The sequence below is a fragment of the Ammospiza nelsoni genome, chromosome 2, assembly GCF_027579445.1.
Source record: "Ammospiza nelsoni isolate bAmmNel1 chromosome 2, bAmmNel1.pri, whole genome shotgun sequence".
NCBI classification, from domain to species: Eukaryota; Metazoa; Chordata; class Aves; order Passeriformes; family Passerellidae; genus Ammospiza; species Ammospiza nelsoni.
In genome coordinates, this window is record NC_080634.1 from 115,857,030 (window position 1) to 115,878,126 (window position 21,097).

The window sequence follows — 21,097 nt, forward strand, 5'->3', positions numbered from 1 at the left end:
CTCTCCTCTCCAGGTGTGAGATGGATGTTTGCAATAGCACCTGTGCACCTTGGGGGATGGGGGAATGCCATGAAATAACCAACGAGTTTAAAGTACTTCCAAAAGAGAAATTTTAAAAAATGAAGTTTTTCTGAGGCTTCTTGCAGCACTGCAAGTCACTAATAGCAAAGTGATGTACTGGGAGAAAGGGGAAACTGGCTGCAGTGTTCAAGAAGGTTGAGGAAGCTGGATGTTGGGGTGAATGCTGTACCAAAAGTCACACACCAGCCACAGGGACAAACCCTTTCTGTCATACCCAGCCTGAGGAGAAGGCTTCTACTGTAGGAAACTTGGAAATGACTACATCACACACTGGGTATAAGCACATTTTTTTTTTCTAGCTGGATGCAGACATTACTTTTGGTTATCAAACCAAATCTTCCATGTGAAAAATGTCATGAACACAGTGTGTGATGTACTTTGTATCAGCTTTCATGAAATGAAAGTGTGGTGTTTGTGAGGGTTTCCAGGATCAGGGAAGAGATGAACCTGACTCCACGCTCTCAGAAGGCTGATTTATTGTATTATGATATTTTATTATTAAAGAATACTATACTAAAACTATACTAAAGAAAGAGAAAGGACACATCTGAAGGTTTAACAAGAATGAATAAACTTGTGACTCCTCAGAGCCTTGACACAGCTGGACCATGATAGGTCATTAAATTAAAACAATTCACATGCTGGGTAAACAATTCTCCAAATCACATTCCAAAGCAGCAAAACAGGGAGAACCTGAAGCTTCTCAGCTTCCCAGGAGAAGAAATCCTGGTGAAGGGATTTTTCAGAAAATATCACAGTGGTATGAAAGAGCTTTTGGAAAGGTTCTCCTTGCCCTGGGGAGGGAAAGGAGAAAGGCAGCAAAACACATGCTGAGAGACCCTTGTAATGTTTAACATCCTGGGAGGTTTCTTTCCTTTTGGACATCCAAATTCTGCCCACCAATCCTGAAATTTCAGGTGATGCTGCAGACATCTGAGAGGAGGATCCTCTTGGCCTTCTGCAAATCAGAGAGCTGGGAAAGGAGACTGAACAGAGCCAGTGGCATCCTCTGGATGCACCAATCACATAAAGGAAATAAACTTCATTTTCCTTCTAGGCTGGAAGGGTTTCATGCCTGCTGTGAGCTCCTCTCTCCCTCCTGGGCTGAGGTTTAGTGGTGACACTTTGCAGAGGTGTCTTTTAGGTGATAGCAAGAAAGAGAACAACCCCAGCAAGCCAAAAACACAAAGAGAAGTGGGAGATCATCACTGTCATGCACTAAGCTTCATTAAGGAAAGCTAGATAATTTGTTTGTGAATGATACAGCTTCCATCATTAAAAAGAAAAAAAAAAACTCCAACAAAACATACAATCCTCAGAGTGTTAGCTTTTTAATGATTATTCCAGTGGTTACACAGAGTTCACAAAGAAAATGTTTTAAAATGGGATAATGTTTATTTAATCACAACTCCCCCAGTGGAGCTCTTTATGCAAAGGCAGCAGTTCGCATATGATTATGGAAAATAAAGAATAACTGAAAAATAGAAATTAGTATTAAGGGTCTGGGCTGATGCTACATTTTTATGGGATTATACGAAATTCTTCAGTAATGCTAGAAGATGAGGAGAAAAAAAACCTCATGAAAAACAAAGAGATTACAACAAGCTGAATTCTCTCAGGTACTGGCAGGCTTTGGTGAGACGATCAACTCTTTGGCTGAGGTAATTCCTGGTTTTAGCAGCTTCAGAATCCTCATCAAGGAGAAAGTTTAACTTCTCTTTATCTTGTAAAAGTTGCAGCATTGAGGTCTGCAGGTTTTCTCCAAAGTCATGAAGGACAGAAGACAGGATGATCAGAGGGATCTGATTGGCAAGGCGTTTGCTTGCTTCCTGTGAGATGGAGGGGGAAAAAAGCAAAATACTAAATTGATAAAAAGAACTCAAAAATGAAGGATCCATAGGTAATCTGGTAAAAAAAGTGGCTCCAAGGTTTTGAAATGTTGGACTGAGTTACTGTTCAAGAAGGGAGTGCTGCTGTGAACTAAAAAATGTTTGCAAACAATGTCTTTTGCACCTGAAATCTAAAAATTAAGAGTAATGGGGATGTCAGCTGTTGCTTTTCTTCCCTCACCAAACTAAAGCCAAGGCAGATTGTCCTCTGCTCAGCTCTGCCAGCTCTCACTGGGACAAGTTATAGAAGGACATTCCTGACAAGCAGAACTTGTGCCCAATTTCTGGTGTCCAACCTGTCTTCACCGAATGCTTACGATATGTTTTGATGCAGGAAATCAGAGAGTGATTTTTCCTAAAGCTGGTAAATTCCTCTATTAGATGGTTAAAAAAAAGGTAAATTCCTCCATTAGATGGTGGTATTTAGATGGTATTTCTGATGTGCTTGTCCTTTTAAACTTAAAACAGCTTTGGGAGGAAGCTTTAGCCTTAAGGGGAAATGTCCTCAGCAGCAGTGAGACCAGACTGTGCCTACATTACATCTGTTTTTATCCCCATGAGATGATCTCCTGTGTGACCTGACCAACTGCCTGGTTCATTTATGGATGCAAACAGATTGATCCAGAAGAGCTTTTGGGGCCCTTTTCCCATGGATATCCACAGGGTTTGGGGGCCCACCTGGTGCTTTAGGACAACAAGAGGTTCTAAACTCTCCCACCTCTGGGAATTGGCTGCCTCCAGCCCTCCTGGAGCTGGGTGAGCACTTAGACCTAAGTGCCTGGCTGCAATTGAGAGGTTCTGTCTTTCTTTTTGTGGTACAATTGAAAATGGCAGTTGAAGACCCTATAGGGTGTAGGCAGCCATGGATATTTAACTTCCATCTCATTCAAACTCTATTTGGCCTTGCATAAGTCAGTCCCAAGGAGCTGTGGTGCCCTGGCATTGGGGGGATTGTTGAAAATGGCTCTCAAGGCATTTACAAACATATTTAACTGCAGATAAAACATATAGCAGAGTGTGTAGTAAGGTGGGATGGATGTGCTTATGTGTGTAGCAAGGTGGGATTGTTGAAAATGGCTCTCAGGGCATTTACAAAATTATTTACCTGCAGATAAAACATAAAGCAGAGTGTGGAGCAAGGTGGGATGGACAAAGCCACTTCTGGCTTTGTTTCTTGTTCTGTGAAAATCAAGGGTTTTGTCTTCATCAACCTGAGCAGCCTGACCATTTAATTGCAGGAATTTGTCACAAAGTCTGCTCTTGGAATTGAAAGTGAGCTGCTACCTACCTTCCTGAATCATTAATATTGAACTTGTTGCTTTCTGAGGGAGTTTTACAACAAAGCAAATCTTGATCCTGCATGTTCTGTTTCCTTTCTTTAACGTGATCCTTTGTTGAAACACCCCATTTGTCCTCAGAGACTTCACTTACAGGGTGCTATCTGCAGTACAGCAGATGCACTCTGATCCCTACAGACAGCTGATATATTTTAATGTAATGTTTTATTACTGCTCCTCCTGCTGTAGCAGTTTAAGATCTGACTGCAAGCCACTTTCTGCTGGCTGCAGGAATGTGCAGAGTGGCTTGAGGCTGGCCTGAGCCAGACTGGGAGGTAGCTAACAAGTGGTTTGGGAGCCAGCTGTCACTTTGGCACACTCAGGCTTTTCTAATCCCCATATCCTGCATCCTGCTGATAGAGCCCAGCTTTGCCCTGACTGCTCAGAAGCTCCAAGTGGTTTGCAGAGAAGCTGAGCATGCACCTGAATGAGACACTGAGATACTCCTGGCTATTCCCTGCACAGTGCTAGCAGGGCACACAAGGCTGTGTTGACTCCAACAAGATCTGGCTGAGGGGGATCTGCTGTGGCATTCAGGGGGCAGCAAATCTGCCTGTGAACTCACAGAGAAATAGGCACTGGTGTGAGAAACCATCTCCACGACAACAGAGGGGTCCTTTGGAGCAATCTGAGACTGCAGAGTTCCTGGGGACCCGTTGAGGGCGTTTGCTGCCTTAACAGTACTTAAATCACCAATGTAAAGGTCATCCTGGCAGTACACGATTTTCTCCATTTTAAACTGGGCCCGGATATGTCTTTCAGCATCTGCTGCTTGTTTCTCTCTAATGTCTTCAATTTTCACCTGGAAAAGAAAGGAACAAGAAGTTCTGAGATATTTGCTCCCTTTGGGAAGGTGCCAGTGCTTAGCAGTGTCCCTGGGGAATGGCAAGGTGGGCACAGTGTTCAAATGTCCTTGTGCAGCGCTGTCTAACCCCAGAACATGGGAACATGGAGTAATGCTTTGGATTGTAGTCTCTCTCTTGTGAAAGAGCAGGAAAATGTGGCACTTTTGTCCCGCTCCAAACTTGGTGCTCGAAACCCAAAGGAAAATATCTGTTGTCAGCAAACCAACCCTGTCTAACCCCTCTCTGTCTGGTGCTTTTACTGCAGCCATCTGACTCTTTTTGATACTTCCACCTAAAAGTCTGTGGGGCTGGCAAAGTTCCCTCAGTGATGCTCAAATTCCCTTAAAATGCATTCCTAGCATTCCTAAGAAAACACCCCCTATATTTTGTCATGTCCAGTGCTTGCCAGGCCTTCTTCACTCTTCATTCCTCTCACTGTGTTACACCTAAAGACCCTGCCTGAACACCTCTGTGTTTGGATGAAATAATTTATTTGTTCACTGTCTGGTTGGCCTGGGAGCTCAGTAGGGTTTGACAATGCAAATGAAATAGCAAACCAGCTATTTCACTCACATTTGCCTCTGAGTTTCCTTTTTCAGCAGTACCCTGTGAGTGGACTCTGTTTCCTGGCTGCCAGCATTGCTTCTGGTCTTTTCCTCAATGCTTCTCATCTTTTCCTCAAAGCTCTTTCTGGAAAAGGCCTTCAAGGACATGCACACCACTGAACTCCACCCCAAAACCTGCCAATGCCCAAACTGTGAGCAGCCATCTTGTAGTTTTTTCATGGCTGGATGATTTTTGGTTTGTCTGCTCCTGCTCCCTTTCAGCAAAGGTGAGATTCCTGCACTGGCTAAAATCCTGGTTTGTTTTCAGAGAGGGAAACACAGTTGAGCACTCTGAGAAATCACTGCAGGACTTAAATCTGAAATTAATGGTAAACTCTTCAAGGTAGCCACCCCAGGTTTTCTTTGCACTGTTAAGAATTTGAGCAGAATGAATAAATAATGTATATATTAGATCTTGTCAAAGTTGTGCAAAGTGCACTTTCATTAGTGCCGTTATAATCATGCCATCATTTTCAGGCTCTTTCCTATTTTCCTGCAAGAAATTCCACACTTGCATAAGGGTAACGCAGTGAGACAGGTACCACAAGCATGGATGTATTTACAAATGCCATTCTGTCTTTTGAGAATCTCAGCTTATAGTAGTGTCTTACCTTGGCAACTCTGCTTAAATTGTGAAAATTAGCAAAATTCCTTTTAGCAACCTCCGTAAATTTCTCTTCAACCAGTCCTGAGGGAAGAACAGAGAGACAAAATAAAGTCAGGTAAGCAAGTGAGGATTTTAAGCTATTGTTAATATGAGACTTGGGAGACTATTCATTTTCTCCATTCAGAAATAACTGAGCTGCTGTACTGGTGCACTCTGCTTTTATGACACATACAAACAAGCAGAAATTTAGATTTCCAGATCCAAGAGTGTGACCACTTAACACCAGGTACTTCTACTGTACTGCTTCCTTGCTGTGTTATTAATTATAGTTATTTTCTATTTTTTATGGTTATGCTCTATTTATTATAATTATTTTCTAATTCCCTTCCAAGAGCCACTGGTAAAAGCATTAATAAATGCTGGAGACCATGTGTAGAGATTGAAGGCTCTAGAGAAGGAGCAATCCCCAAGCTGAATCAGATTTATTTCCACACTGAAGGATCCTGAGAGCATCAGCTTCTCCTGGAAAATAAACTTGTCAGGCCCAGCAGTGTCCCCCACGCAAGAGCCTCCCATGGGCTGGGCCATACTTATCACATTGTTCAGGATCTCAATTGCTGGCTCCTCCAGTTCTCTGATCTGCTCTTTTATGATGTCCTCAAAAGTGTTGTAGTTGCTGAAGCCTGGGAACTCCCGTCCGCGGTATCGGTCTTCGTATTTCCACACTTTACCAGGGACGTTTTTTTTAGCTGTGATGGTAAAATAACATTGCTTTGCTACTAAATCACTCAATGTATATGTTTCAGGTTTAAGAAGAAAGTCTATTTATCCTCTTTGAGTTGTTCTTGAGAGGAGAAACTACTGAGATTTTTTTTTGTTACCACAGAACAGAGCTAATGCATTGCTGCTCTCTGAATGAGCCATCCCACATATTGCATCAAGCATCTGGCTGACAGAAATTATGTTGGGCCACAAAAATTCTGGTTTTTCTTGACATTTTTACCCTCACAGAAGTAGTTGGCCATTACCAGTCACGTCCAAGTTTTAAAAAAACCCCAAACAAAACAAACCTCCAAGCTCACTAAACACTTTTTTTCTGGGGAATCTACTGTTAATTAGTTATTTTTATTTAAGCTATCACAGCCAGTATTTCTTTGTTGATACTATACAAATTTGCTCATTTTTTTCTGTGAGGTATCACCTTAGCCCAGAGCTAAAGTGGAAAAGAAAAACCCCACCCAGATTCTAAAATATTAATAGCAATAATAAAATAAAAATATTAAGAGCAAAAATATAAATTATTATCTAGGTTGTTGTTATTTATTACTATTCATTGTCGTTACAACGCCAATGAATAGTAATAAATAATAACAACCTAGATAAAAATTACAAAGTAATTACAACCTAGATAATTGTTGTAACTTGGAAGAATGGTTCAGAATACCTCCAACAAATTCTGTGCCTGTGTTATTGCTGTGGTGGGAGAAGAGAGACAAGCACAGACCTCTCTGTAATGACAGCACTTAACACAAACTGTGTCTGTGTCCCCAGGACACCACAACAGATGGATGCTCCTGGCTTCTTGCTCTTAATTTTCTTGGAAAACATTTACTGAAGATGCTGTGTCTGGGTTTAAAAGCAAGGGGATGGGCTCTCAGGTCAGCTGCCAGGATGGGTTCACAGAATTCACAGAATGACCAGGTTGGAAGAGAACTTCAAGATCATTGAATCCAACCCAGTCTCAACACCTCAACTAAACCCTGGCACTGAGTGCCACATCCTGTGGCATTCACATTCTCTGAACTCCTTCGCCCAGGGTTTTTCTCCTGGGAAGCTGAGAGACCTCACAGAAAAGGAAAACAATTCTTATCTCATCTGCTTCTCCTGTGTTGTGCTCACGTGGAATGTCTTTGGAGACATGTCTTTGTTTACCCACAGGTGATTGTTTCATTGGATTCTGCTGTGAGTTGCTTTGACTCATTGGCCAATCAGAGCCAAGCTGTGTCAAGACTCTGGAGAGAGTCACGAGTTTTCATTATTATCATTTTAGCATTCACTAAGTATCCTTTCCGTATTCTTTAGTGTAGTTAATATTCTTTAATATAACATAGTATTATAAAGTAATAAATCAGCCTTCTGATAAAATGGAGTCCTCCTCATCATTCCTTCCTTTGTCAGTGGACCTGAATTTACAATACATCTAGTCTGTTTTTAAACACATCCAGGGATGGTGACTCCACCACCTCCCTGGGCAGACCATTCCAGACATTTATCACCCTTCTTGTAAAACACCTTTTCCTAATATCCAACCTGTATTTCCCTTGGCCCAGCCTGAGCCTGTTCTGTGCTTACCCCTCGCAGTACACTCCAGGAGAATCGCGCCCCACCCGCGGAATTCCTTGCGGATCTTGGTGTACAGCCTGACCTCGTCCTCAAACAGCTGCTCCTCTCCTCGTGTGCTCTGAGAGATCTCTTGGTTGAAGAATTTGATCAACTGCAGTGAATTGAACAACAAGCAGGCAATTTAGTGAAGTTTCATTTCTTCAGATTAATTTGTGGATATTAAGTAAATCTGCAGTTGTTTGATGTTAAAGCAGGGACACAGTTCATAAAAAACATCCCTTTCTTAAATCTTTTATGCTCTTAGCTCTTGGTTTGGGGTTTTTTTTCCCCCCCAAACTGTAACAACTAGAGGAGAACAAACTTTATATTCTTTTGGTTTTTCCCCTGTAGAATTTTAGAGCCATTTACTAAATTCTAATAGGCCAGACTTGTGTGAAGTCTGATGAGCTTCCACAAACACCTCTAAAGCTTATTGAAGGTTTACTGAGGGAGTAACTCCGTGAGATGAGGCACTTAGATGGACCTGCAAACCACATTTTGATATCAGGAATACATTTGATCTTATGAGTCCTGTAAACAATGGGAACCCTTCCAAGTGTTGAGCACCCAGGAGTTTGTTTTCCATTGCTGAGATGCATGATTTTGACCCAATTAACCAAGTTTCATTTTCATGTCTCATAAACACAGGAAAAATTTTTAGAAGAGGCCATGAGCTCCTGTGGTCCATTATTTTTGCAGGTGTGGTTTGTCTATGTTACCCTCACTAAAATGATGGATACTACAAACTTCCCAGTGGTCCATGCTGATGTTTTGATAATTTCAGGCAGTTTCTTTTTCTTTGTTACAGTTACCTCCCTGCTCTGCTCTGTGACCAATACTGGTACTTACATCTGTGAGGTAAAACAGCTTCTCAGACTCTGTTTCAGGTGTGCCTCTCTTGTACCTCTGCAGCTCCTGCGATGTTTTATAGAGGGCATCGTGAATTTGGCTCTCCAGTGCTGGCAAAGTTTTCTGGGGAGGAGACAGTGAAGAAGAACATTGAGATAGGTTGAACTTGTCAGATTTTGAAGGGAAAACAAAATCCCTCTAAGAGTGATCTACACCTGCATGGGATCTTTGCTGTTTTTACAAATCCAAGACCTTGCTGCCAGTGTCCCATGTGGGACAGTGGGATAACATAGAAAAGCAAATATGGCTTTTATTGAGGACACTCAGGAACCAGGATCTGCCTGAGGGATCAGGCTGGACCTCACTGAGGGCTGGGCAGAACAGCTGCAGTCTAGGGCAAAATTTCACCCACAGTGAGCCAAAAACAATGTCCTCACAGGTTGTGCCAGGAAAGTGGTGACTGCCCAATTCCTGATAAATACCTGATGCAACATGGCTGTTTAGTTTCTTCTTTTCTGTAAATTTACATAAACAATTTTTTTTCTCCTTTGAGACTGAATTTAGATGTTCCTTATATTTTAGCATCTTCTCTTAATGGAATAAGATATATTACAGATATATTTATCTGCAATAAGATATATTACATGCAGATATAGTTATACCAAATGAAAACCCCCAACAGCCTTACAGTAGTATATTAATATAATAGAACATCTTGATGTTTGGAAGACATTTTCAGTGGAATAGTAATCATTGTTTCACTAAGCTGACACCAGTAACTCGTCACCCAGGTGATCAACACTTATAAACAAAAAGAAATATCATGGCTGTCATTGAAAAGGCAGGAATTATGAGTCACAAATAGATGAAATAATTTGTTCATTGTTGATCTGCAGTTAAAAGGCAAATCTGAGGACAGAGTGGGGCTTTTTACCTCTGCCTCTCAGTTCAGTTTGTTCTCTGATCACTGAGTTGAAGCATCATTAAGCACATAAAGATGGAATCCAACTGCAGCCCAAGGCTGAAGGGTTGAACTTGTTTTTAGGTAGTAACTGCTACAAACAGCTCAGTATGGGGCTTCTGTTACTTACAATAATGTGTTTCACAAGTTCATCTGTGAGCTTTTCTGCCAGACAGGGGATAGTAGCCGTTCCCCCTTCCATAAAAGCCCTGTGAAAAAAGAGGAAAAGGTGGGTTTGGACAGCCAGGCTGTGCAGGGCAAGGAGGCAGCACTGATGCTCTGCTCTGTTTTCACTAATTTTATTACACAATTTGAGTAAAGAAAGGAGCTCTGGGCCATGCTAGTGCAGATGTGGCAACTGCCCAGGACTCTCTGGGTTTATTCAGGAGTTGTTTGACAGCTACTGACTGAGCAAAGGGAAACAGAAAAATCTGAGAAAAGCAAATTCTAACAGCAGATGAGTGTGCTGTTCTATTATTTCTTCATGTGTGAAGTTCACAACCCTTGTCAGCTGCCATTCTCTGCATTATGATTTATTTGCTGCTGAGTCATGTGGGCAGCCTGTGTCCTCAGCACAGCCTTTCTTTCTCATGCTGTTCCTCCACGTTTTCCAGTGAACAGAAACACTTCAGTGCCTGATTGAAGTGCTCAGATGCTTTAACTCGAATTCTTTGGGACTATTCGGAACTTCTGAAGTTCATAGCATTTCCCCCATGTATTTTGCATCCAAAAAAACCCCAAAAATTTTTAAAAAGTTTATTCAGAATGTAAAAATCTTCTGGATTACTGAAACACAACCCTACATGGGCAATGAGAAATATTGAGAATAATTGATATCTGTTTGTAACCCCTAAGTAGTTAAATCTCAGCAAATCAACAGGGAGCTTTGAGGTGACTTTAACATGTTTTTGATGAGAACTTTTCTGTGAGGAGTACCTGAAATGTGTGTGATTCTCAAAGAAGTGTTTCTCCTGCTGGATTGCAGCAGCCAAGGTCAGTTTGTTGTGGATGTCCTGCTGCCCACGGCACTTGACAATCATGTAGCCCTTTTTGAGGGGGATCACCCTGTTCTGCAGTATTTTAACAATGGCCTCTTCAGTTCCCTTGTCCACCAGGTCAGGTTTTGTGAGGATTCCTGTGAAGTTAAAAAAGAAAGTTAACCACCAAGCAGGAACACTCTGTACCATGCTTAATAAAGCAATTTTTTTTGTATTCCCTCTTCTAGAAAGTTCTCAGCTCTCAGGCAGTAAAACTCACTCTGCAGTTCCTCCCAACATACCTTTTGCTTTGCAAACCTTTCTTTAAAGGTTTTTTTTAAAGCAAAGCTTTTTTACCATTAACTTCACATCCACTACCATTAACTGAGATTTTCAGCTTCTAGTTATTCATAACAGGAGTGCCAGCAAGACACCAAACTAAGGGATTCTTGGAGCTATTCAAGAATTGTGACTAGAAATACTTGCAAATATATTCTTTAGGCTGTTTTCTGTTTTTTTTTTTTTTTTTTTTTTTTTTTTTTTTTTTTTTCCCTCTTCTTCTAGTAGCTAATTTCGCAGACCACAGAACATCAGACCTCATGGGAAGGAAAAAAAAAATATTTTGCCTCCTTTCCAGCTCATAGCTTAAAAAATGATCTCACCTATTGTCCTTTCTCCAGTGGGGTCCACCTCTTGAGCCATTTTCAAAGCTTCTGTTGTTGCAATATCCACGTTACATGGCACCACTACCAAATTGATTGTCTCTTTGCAGCCAATAATTCTTTTAAGTAGCTTTTTGATCTGCAATTCAATACAGCAGTGAGGAGGTTCAGTGAAATCAGACACTTGCTTGTAGGATGTGACAATTTCTAGCAATATGAGCCACTGCCTGATGACATTAAATGCCACATATGCTGAGGATAGGGTTACATGCTAGAGGATGGCATGGAAAGGGGCCAGCAGAAGAATGCAGCCTCTTTCCTTATGTCAGGTTTAATCCAAACATCTGGCATTAATGAGACCAAACTAATGTTATTAAGACTGTCTTGGCAGCTATGTGGAGTTTAACCTCTTGTGCATATATAATCTTTCATTATAGAAATATAAGGGTATTTGATATCTAACACATGTAAGAAAATCAGGTTTTAGGTATGTATGATCTTTAGGTATACACTTATGGAAAGAAAGCAAGCTCAATTGTGCTGATAAATCTCAAATTTGTACCTCTGAAAGCAGCACAAATGTCTCTGGCTTATTTTTCAGTGGAATAATTGTAGGAAAATTTTACAAAGCACCAAAACTGAACATGCACATGACATCTAGTTGACATTTTTCTATGTTTCAATGCCAAACTAAATGAGTTCCTCATAATTTGTGTTATTTTGTAGAAGCTTCACAGAGCACTGTGGTGCTTATTCCATAGTAAAAAAAAAAAAAAAATTCCCCTGGATTTTGGTAAAATTGCCTCTCTTTTCTACTTCCCACCCATCCCAGCTTCTGACAGGCTGCAGTGCTGCAGACTCCATCTCTGGAGCATGCAGACAGCTGGGAACAAGGGAAATGTTTGGATTTTATCACACTTGCTGCTTTCTTCTCAATACAACAGAAAGATTGCTATCTAACTCTGGAATGAAATTACTCTCCTCCCAGAAAGTAAAGCCCAGACAACCCAATCTTGTCTCATTTCTATTTGGTATATCTAGTTGAGCTTGGCCTCATCTTATTGCAAGTTCCCATTTAAAGGTATTTTAGGAGAAGCAACACACCCAGCTCCTGCACATCACCCTAACTTTTCCTACCTTAGTTTTATTTAAGCAGGCCTTATCCTGCCAGAGTTTTATTCGCATTTCCCAGCATTTCTTCTAACAGCAGCCAGAGGAAGAGCAGAGATCCCCTCCATTTATTCTGTTTACTTCACTCAAGGTCTGCTGGGAGCCCCCAAGGGATGAGGCCCTGGGCACAGATTGGCACACGAGGCTGAGCTTTACCTGGTCCCCGATGTCTTTTGGCTGGTCCCCCACGGCCACCCTGGCAATTCCAGGGAGATCAATTAGTGTCAGATCGGGCACATCAGGGGACCGAACTTCCAGGGAAATTAACTGCCCGCTAATGGCGCCTCTAGGACCGGCCACCACATCCTGGGCTGTGAAAAGAGCAAGGCAATGAACACAAGCTTCAAACGATGCATCAAACCAAAGGTGAACACAAGCACTTTGAAATGTACCAACTACCAACTAAGGTTCTTTCAGGCTTGGCGTTTTCTTTCAGATCCAGCCACACACTTTAATTACCTTAATTCATACCAATTGCCTGGCCAGTTTTGAGAATATCCAAATAATGTATTGAAAAGCTAATTAAAAAAAAATAGAAAGAATAGCAATTTATGCAAGAATCTAAGGAAATTATCATGCAGAACAAGTTGAAGTGAAGTCCTGTTGGAATATGAGCTGTAATATTTTACAGAACATATATTTATGGACTCTCATGTATGCAGACAAATACATGTAAATAAACCACAATGAAAGGGATCAGGTAAAACACTGGTCAGTTGTAGAAATGCTTCCTCAACAAGAAGAGACTTTGTCAGCATTAATTAATCCTTGGATGCTGTGAAAGAAATATAGGTGTTGTTCTACATTCTTCGCATTTTGATAGGTACATTCAGAGTAAATTGTTCCAGATATTACAAGGCAATAATGCTTGAACTGTACAGAGAAGCAAGCAAACTCCAGTCATTCTCATCAGAGATTTTCAGCTCTTTAATTACCTTAATTCATACCAATTGCCTGGCCAGTTTTGAGACTATCCAAATAATGCATTGAAAAGCTAATTTAAAAAATAGAAATAATAACAATTTGCAGAGCTGTGCTTGATGCCTTAAGTTTTAGCTTTCATATTTTTTAGATTCTGTACTGCCTTAGTGTGTGACTTTGAACTTCATATAAAGCATTAGCAAGTTCTCCTCACAGTTCAGTCAGACAAAACAATCCTCCAGCCTGAGAACCAAGGACACCATTGCAGCTTCAGGCTCAAAAAGTGCAAACAACAAAAAGGCCCAAAAGGCCCAAAAAGTATAACAATAGCAAATCGAGGAGAGCAGTCTGGGAGGGTGGGACTGCATAACCTGAAGCTGAAATTGGACAATGAACCCCAATATGGAAATGGACCAAAACTTATAAAAGTGTGAAAATTTGTGTGTGTAGCCACAGCCAGGCTCTTGTACTACCCAAGAGCCTTTAGGTACTGTATCCTTTGAAGGCCTTTTAAATAAAACCCTACTTTATTCCTTTAACTCTGTCCAGCCTCTGTTCCAGGTAGCCTCTCTAGGAATCATGCTAGTCAAGGATGTAAGGACAATCCAACTTTCACACTTAGGGCAAAGTGCTTACTGCCTTTTGGGTAAGAACACTGATTTCTTACCCAGCATGAAATGACGTGACAGTAAAGCTGAGGCATGTGAAGGGCAGTGACTGAGCCCATGGTCACAGTACCTGGCAGAAGCTCTCAGTCCTCCACTCTGCCTTCTTGCAATTTCCTCCAAAATAATAAGATTTTGAGGATATTGCAAGAGAGACACCTCAAGCACTCTCTGGGCTTTTGAACTGATGACAGGAACCATTTAGGTCCCATGTTTACAATTTGACAGAAAACCTCCCCAAACCAGGAAGCCAGGAAGCCACCACCCAGGTAAGGACACAGCCTGAGCATTTATTATGGACCAGGATAAAAGGACCATGGATCAGGATAAAAGGATCATGGATCTAGTGGGTGGCATCCCTGCCCAAGGGGTTGGAACTAGAAGACCTTCAAGGTCCCTTCCAATCCAGGCCATTCTGGGACCATCATCCTAAATCATCTTCACCACTGGAGCACTGGAGCAACTCCCTTGAGAGAAATGAGTTGTGCTGACCCAGCTTCATCTGCTCTGAGTCCAGCTCTTGGTGTAACTCCACAATCACCATGGATGCTGTGAGAGGAGGCTCTAAGAGGAGGATTCAGAGGAGATGGAGCCAGCCAAATCCACTCACCTTGCCTTATTGCTCTGTCTACCTCAGAGGCGTTCTGGAGCTCCTGGGTCACATTTCTGTAGGAGATCTTCCCTTGCCATGCCTGCCCTTCAGGCAACCTCTTCAGTTTAAGCTCCAAGGGACACCGAGTGACAATACCTGCAGCAGTTCCAAAGGCAGAGGTTGTGCATGAAACAATGCCTTGAGGTGTGTGGTGTACACAAGGTTGACTGTTTCACACAAAAATGTTTCACACAAAAACGTGGAAATGTTCCAAGAGATGCTGCCAGAGGGGAATTGTCCAACTTCCTGCTCAGAGCAGGATTGTCACCAGTGCTAGATGAGGTCAACCATGGCTCTTCTCAGACATGTCTGGCCCTGCAAACCTCCACAGATGGAGTTTCGCTCCTCTCTGGATGATCTATTTCAGTGCTGCAGCCAAATCCTATGAAAAACCTTTTTACAACTCCAGCCTGAAAGACTAGATTGTATTGTAAACTCACATGGAACTTGCAGAATTTATGTGAGTAAAAAAACACACACAGAGCTGGAAAGTGGATCTTCTTGAGCTGTAAAATCTTTCATCATCTCTGACTTAAATAATGCTTTAAATAAAGACCTTTGTACACTTTTTACACACAAAAATAACAAAAGTTATCTGTAAGAAAATGTAGTTTAAAAAAACCCAAACCAACCCCAAAAGCAAATTTAAAGACTGGTTTTCCATGTGAAATCAATACTCTGCTGCACTGCTGCTTTCTGGGAAATGCACATAGCCAGCTGGAGCAATCACACTACACTTCTTACTCCTGGTCTTTTGACCGTCAGGAACACGTGCCTTGGATTTACCTTGTGGTGTCTCACTCGCACCTCCATTTCTCAGTCATGGAATTATCCAAATCTAGACCAAATAAAAAAGGAAAAAAAGAAAAAAAAAAAATCCTTTTCATCTCATCAAAGAGAAAACATGAAAAAGTGAATTCTTACCATTGCCCCTGGGGAGAGCAACACCAGAGAGGGCTTCCAGCACAGAGCTTTTCCCAGAGCTCTGGTCTCCAATCACCGCGATCGCTGGCAAGGACAGATCCTTTTCTATCCCAAGAGCTCTCAGGCTGTCAACAAGATCAATGCAGGGTCGGATCTTCTCCTCATATTTGTTGTACAAGGTGTGTTCTGCAGCCTGTTAGAGTTAAACTTACAGTGAATTTTCCATAATTAAAAAAAAAAAAGACATTTTCTGTTAATCATTCTTTAGTAAAAGTTATTTAATGGCATCAAGCTTTACTTATATCACTGTGCATCCTTGCATCTCCATGTAATAAATATGTGTCTGTAAATATGAAAGAAACAGTTGAGGGTGGCTCACAGACCATCCTTAGTAAAAATAACAAATTTTGGGAGCCATCCTGTAAAGATAAAGAACGCCTAACTAAGTGTGGTTTGTTAATTTTTTTTAATAACAGTTTTTTTTTAATAACTGCCATTTTCTTTCACTCATCCACAGATGTACTGAAGCATGTGTATGCAAATGAAGACTGATCCCAGAAATCACTGAATTTGGAAAAAAATAGCTTATTAGATGTTTGTTTTGCAGTTTGAAGATTTAGTTTGTGCACAGGCACCAGAAGAGTTCTGCTGTAGCATTCTTAGCAGGTGGCTGAAATCTTTTAGATCATCATGGCTCTTCCTTCTTTGCCTCATTTTAGGCTCACATAAGGCATGAACATGAGTGGGTTGTTTTAAATGTCTGATTATTGTCATTTTCTGGGTTTGACACAGGTCCAGATATTAACACAGGCTCTTCATTTATGTGAAAACAAAACAATTTCCAGTCTTTGGAAAAACTGGTCCATCTGCTGTTAAATATGCTCAGCTAAAGTATATAAAGATCAGCTTGGTCTCTTCTCCCTGTTCCTCTCTCCATGTTCCAGTGACTGCTGCAGTTAGAAATGCAATTTTGGGAACACCAATATGTTTCAGACATATTGGGCCAGGCACATTCAAGCCTGATTTTTTGAGAACAAAAAACTGAAGTTTCTCTCCATCACTTTTATCCAAGAAAAATACTTCTAGAAGTATGTCAATGGATTAGATGCACTCAAACAAAGCAGATTTCAGATTTTTTGGTTCAAGATGAGAAAGGAAGCACACATTATTGGAGGCAGGCATATTAAACCCTTTTTGGTAACCCCTGCCCACTCTCTTCACTTAATAGCTAGTAAATTCTCAAAAGACTTCAATAACTATGTCACAGACTTAAAACCAACCTGTGTTCAGTGTTAAATACCCAAGCAGGTTATTATTAACCTTTCTGTGCATTTCTGTTAAGGGTTGAAGAGCCTCAAGAAAAAAAACCTTGGCTTTTATGATTTCTGTTTAATATTTGTTGCTAGGATTGAAACAGACACATGTCACACATTAAATTGGCTTCTAGGCTGCAGCCATCTCTTTTTTTAGACCTGCATTATTAATGTCAGCAGATTAATTACAAGTATCTCTATTGCCACTTACATGAATAATTGCTAGGACTCATCCCAAAAGTTCTCCTTAGACCTCACAAGTGCAGATTGACCAAGAGACAAAGGAATTCATTTTGGGCCATAAAGTGAAACAACAGAGTAAGAGAGGGGAGGATCTGTGCCCTCTTCTTGCCTTACCTGATCCTCTGCTGAAAAAAACTCCTCCTCTGAGTCCCGGTCATGGTTAGGTTTGCTCTCAAAGAACTTGTAAAACTGCTTCTCTGGCCCAAGATTGTCTTCTGGTTCTGGTGGGAGAGGCACTTTAGCAGCTTCTGGAAATGGTTTTACAAAAGAAAATACAAACCCCTCTTTCTTGGGGGTATTTTTGTTTTTTTCAGGTTGTTTGAATGCCGCTTTCTTATTATCCATGGCCTGCTGATTTTCTGGGTTTGAACGTGTGTTGTCTGCAAGTGCTTCACTAAATACTGATCAGTGCCTGGTCCAACCACTCCGAGGTGCAGCCTCTGAAACCAAACATGGGGAAGTGAGTGACTCCACCTGGCAACAATGATCAGAGCAGAGCAAATCAAACACCACTTTTATTTTCTGATCCAAACCCTTGGTAGGTACCAAGCGCCACAGCTCTTTTCAAACCACTAAAATTGCTCTCCAGAGGATAGACTTGAAATACTTCTCCTTACCTCTCTTAAATTCTCTTTTAGGTATAAAAAAAAAATTGCCACAGGAAAAACAATATTTTTTTGGGGGGGAAAAAAAGTTACACCAGTTTTTGCAAAAAGCAAATTCTCCTCAATGAAAATAATGCTGAAAGATGTTTGGAGAAGCTGGTTTGAAACTTCTGACTTGAATTACTTCTCCTTACCTCTCTTAAACTCTCTTTTTGGTATTAAAAATTGCCACAGGAAAAAAAATATTTGGGTTTTTGGGAAAAAAACAAAAACAAAGTTACACCAGTTTTTGCAAAAAGCAAAATCTCCTCGATGAAAAAATTGCTGAAAGGTGTTTGGAGAAGCTCAGTCAGTATCAGGGCAGGATTGGAGGGAATGTGAATTCTTCCTGGCTGTGGGCTGGCTCCAATCCATAGTCTGCTGAGTGCCCATCTCACCTCTTTTGTGGAAGAAATCCTTGTAAGGGGCAAGTCTGACACCTGTTTTTGAAGCTCTGTATCTTGGTCCCCTCCCCTATAGCTTAAACCCTCTGCCAAAAACAGACTTTTCTTCACAGGATGTTAGAGAAGGGAGGACTAGGAGACTTTTTATTTCCTTGTTCAGCATTTCCTTATGGAAAAGTTTTGTTTTCTATGGGTGGCTGAGGAAATTAGTGGCTTTTGGTGTGACATTATCCAGGGAAGGTGATTTCCAGAGAAAGTGATTTAAGGGAAAAAATCCAAGAGCCTTTTTCAAAGCTAGATTTTTTAGCTTCCCTCTGCCAAAACCAAGATCTGTTTAACTCAAACACTTCAGAAAACAAATTAGGAGAACCACATCTTTGCTTGAAATAACTTCCTGTTCTGTTAATTTTTTTTTGTTGTTGAATTAAGTTTACAGGTTTTCTAATTTAAACATGCCAAAATAGTATGACCAGACACAATGCAGTTTATACTTTCAATGTGTAAAATAAGTTTAAAAAAAGCCCACACATTGCAGCAGAACAGTTGAGAGAAGGTTGTGGGCCAGGCATGAGAAACTGGATTCAGTGACTGTGTGGGCATTTTAAATTAGATTGATTGCTAATACAGCATGTAAATATTGCCAGTGCAATATCAAAATAACAACTCTATCATCTATTACAATGGATTATAATCAGGTCATGGTCCTTCTGCTGAGTCACAAGTGAGACCTCTTTGCTTCCAAAACTTCTCAGAGCAGTCTAGGTGCAAGCTGCTCCACTGTAGTCCCAGATTTGGTCAGTCCATGTCTAAAGGATTACAATATCAGCAGGTTTTGGTGGAATGTACAGATTTCCAGTGTTTGGCCTTGCAGAATTCATCATTGCAAAGCAACAAAGCACCTCTGGAGCTACTTTAGGATTTTATGTCTGTATTTAGGCGGACCATGGGTATTTTACACCTGTCCAAAAGCACAGGAGCTGGACTTACCTTGTAAGCACCCCTGGTGGGGGTGGGGAGAGAAGGGATGGAGAAGGGGGAAAACCAACCCAGAAACTCCCTGCAGCTCCGTGACACCATTTTGCCCTGTTGGCCCAGCCTCCAGCAGCATTTTATGTTCTTTTTGTGGCCAATGTGCACCAAAGTCAATCACAAACATCTCAGTTCCCCATCTCTGGAATGAACTAATTATGCAAACATCCAGATATCCTGCAATACCCACCTGGTGTGTTTACTCAGGACAAACCCCGTGGCCATCACAGAGGTGGAAGGGATGTGGGGAGGGCTGAGGATGCATGAGGAAATCCAAATACCTTTAGTTAACCTGTACAAACATCGAGGTGGGGTGCAGACCACAGGGTGCACACACACTCAACACCCCTGCACAAAGATACCTGCAGTCAGCACCAGAACAAACACCTGTGTGGATTTCTGAGGCTACACCCCTGGACCGGGAAAGGGTGGGTGGGCTCTGTGACCCTTCCCTGTGCCACACGGGCATAGTGAATTCTTTGTGTACTGAGCTGTGACAACATCGGATGGAAGAAGGGAGGAGAGGGAAACAAAAAAGCTGCAATTGTAAAGAGCCCTTCTACAATGGGCCAGAAGGCACTTGAGAAACATGACACCTGGATGACGCCACGATGCTGAAACTCTGCCAAAGTCCTCTCCCCAGAGCTGCCCCTGCCTCCTTTGTCGGGACAGTACTGATTTCACTGAGATTTACCTTCAGAATTTGCCTGCCCGTGTGAGGGAAACCTCTCCCAGCACAGCATGGCATTTGCACAAACACCAACCTGCCAAAGAGGAGTTCCTTTGTTTTTCTGTAAGGACCCTTTGGCTTTGCATCTGTAGAAGATGAAAAGCCCCTTCTAAAAAATCCCCTCTCGAACCCAAGGTGCAGAGCTGCAGTGCTGAACCCACACAGCTCCTGGATTTACTCACTCTCAGTCCAGCCAGAGGAGCACATGGATTTCTGGCTGACCCACCCTGTGACTTCAGGATATTTGGGTAAACCTCACAGTTTCCATGTTGTATGGTTATTAACTCCAGCTGTTGTCTCATAAAGAAAATGAAGCAATGAAAATCTTATGATCCTACTCATAAATAGTGCTGGCTAGATCATCTTGCAGAATAATGGCTTAAAAAAAGAAAAACCATCTCTCAGTTGTCTTCTTTTAAAGACGAAATAATATTAATATATTTTCTTTTTTTCTTCCCCCCCCCCCCCCCCCCCCAACCCAGAAAGCAAAAGATCCTGCTCCTGGAAACCCTATTTAATCACACTTACTTTAGATGCTTTATGCAGCCATGTCACATTAAAAGGAATAAAGATAACAGTAAAAAATTGCATTATTCTTTTTAGAAGAAGGAAGGGAGAAACTTACCCTCCTAAGTGTCCTGTAGAAAGGAGAAGCACTGACTTTCTGAAACTTCTTCAGATGCTTTTTTACTTACAGGCTCCACCTTCCCATTGTGACAACAAGGAGCAGAAATGAAACTAAATTCTCACAGGAGAAGTATTTGGCTTTTGTGGAAATGACCCGGCTGTTTCAAAAGACAGAGTTGCCATGAGTGGGCACCACTTGCTTACTTTGCACGGGGCACCTCAGAGCCAGAAGTTCAGAGAGCCAGAGAATCCTGGAGTGGTTTGGGTGGGAAGAATGTAAAGATGATCTTGTTCCACCCCTCTGCCATGGCAGGGACACCTTCCACTGTCCCAGGCTGCTCCAAGCCCTGTTCAACCTGGCCATGGACACTTCCAGGATCCAGGGCAGCCACAGCTGCTCTGGGCACCCTGTGCCAGGGCCTCCCCAACCTCTCAGGGCACAATTTCTTCCTAATATCTAATCTAAAGCTACTTTCTTTCAATTTAAAGCCATTCCCCCTTGTCCTATTACTACCTGCCTTTGTAAAAATCTCTCAGCCTTCTTCTCACCAAAGCCTCTCAGAAGAGCAGCCACACCTCT

The 21,097-nt window shown here is 41.6% G+C and overlaps 1 protein-coding gene across 1 annotated transcript; it reads right to left on the reverse strand.

Moving 5' to 3' along the window:
- Positions 1 to 1,396: 1,396 nt before the first annotated feature.
- On the reverse strand, positions 1,397 to 20,585 carry LOC132087419 (interferon-induced GTP-binding protein Mx-like). The gene is made up of 14 exons (XM_059493603.1): positions 20,516 to 20,585; positions 17,198 to 17,523; positions 15,528 to 15,720; positions 14,562 to 14,699; positions 12,522 to 12,676; positions 11,196 to 11,334; positions 10,493 to 10,691; positions 9,687 to 9,765; positions 8,596 to 8,718; positions 7,717 to 7,858; positions 5,955 to 6,113; positions 5,369 to 5,445; positions 3,873 to 4,109; positions 1,397 to 1,910 (listed from the first exon to the last, which is right to left on the reverse strand). The coding sequence occupies exons 2-14, from the start codon at positions 17,426 to 17,428 to the stop codon at positions 1,677 to 1,679; spliced, it is 2,106 nt and encodes a 701-aa protein (XP_059349586.1). The 5' UTR covers positions 17,429 to 17,523; positions 20,516 to 20,585; the 3' UTR covers positions 1,397 to 1,676.
- Positions 20,586 to 21,097: the final 512 nt, after the last annotated feature.

Excerpts from the sequence above, each read along its gene's own strand:
- LOC132087419 (XM_059493603.1), bottom strand. The coding sequence starts at position 17,428 with ATGGATAATAAGAAAGCGGCATTCAAACAACCTGAAAAAAACAAAAAT. Across the intron at positions 10,692-11,195 it reads CACTGGAGAAAGGACAATAG|GAATCCTCACAAAACCTGAC; the intron begins GTGAGATCATTT and ends TTAACTTCACAG. Across the intron at positions 7,859-8,595 it reads AGCTGTTTTACCTCACAGAT|TTGATCAAATTCTTCAACCA; the intron begins GTAAGTACCAGT and ends AATTCACTGCAG.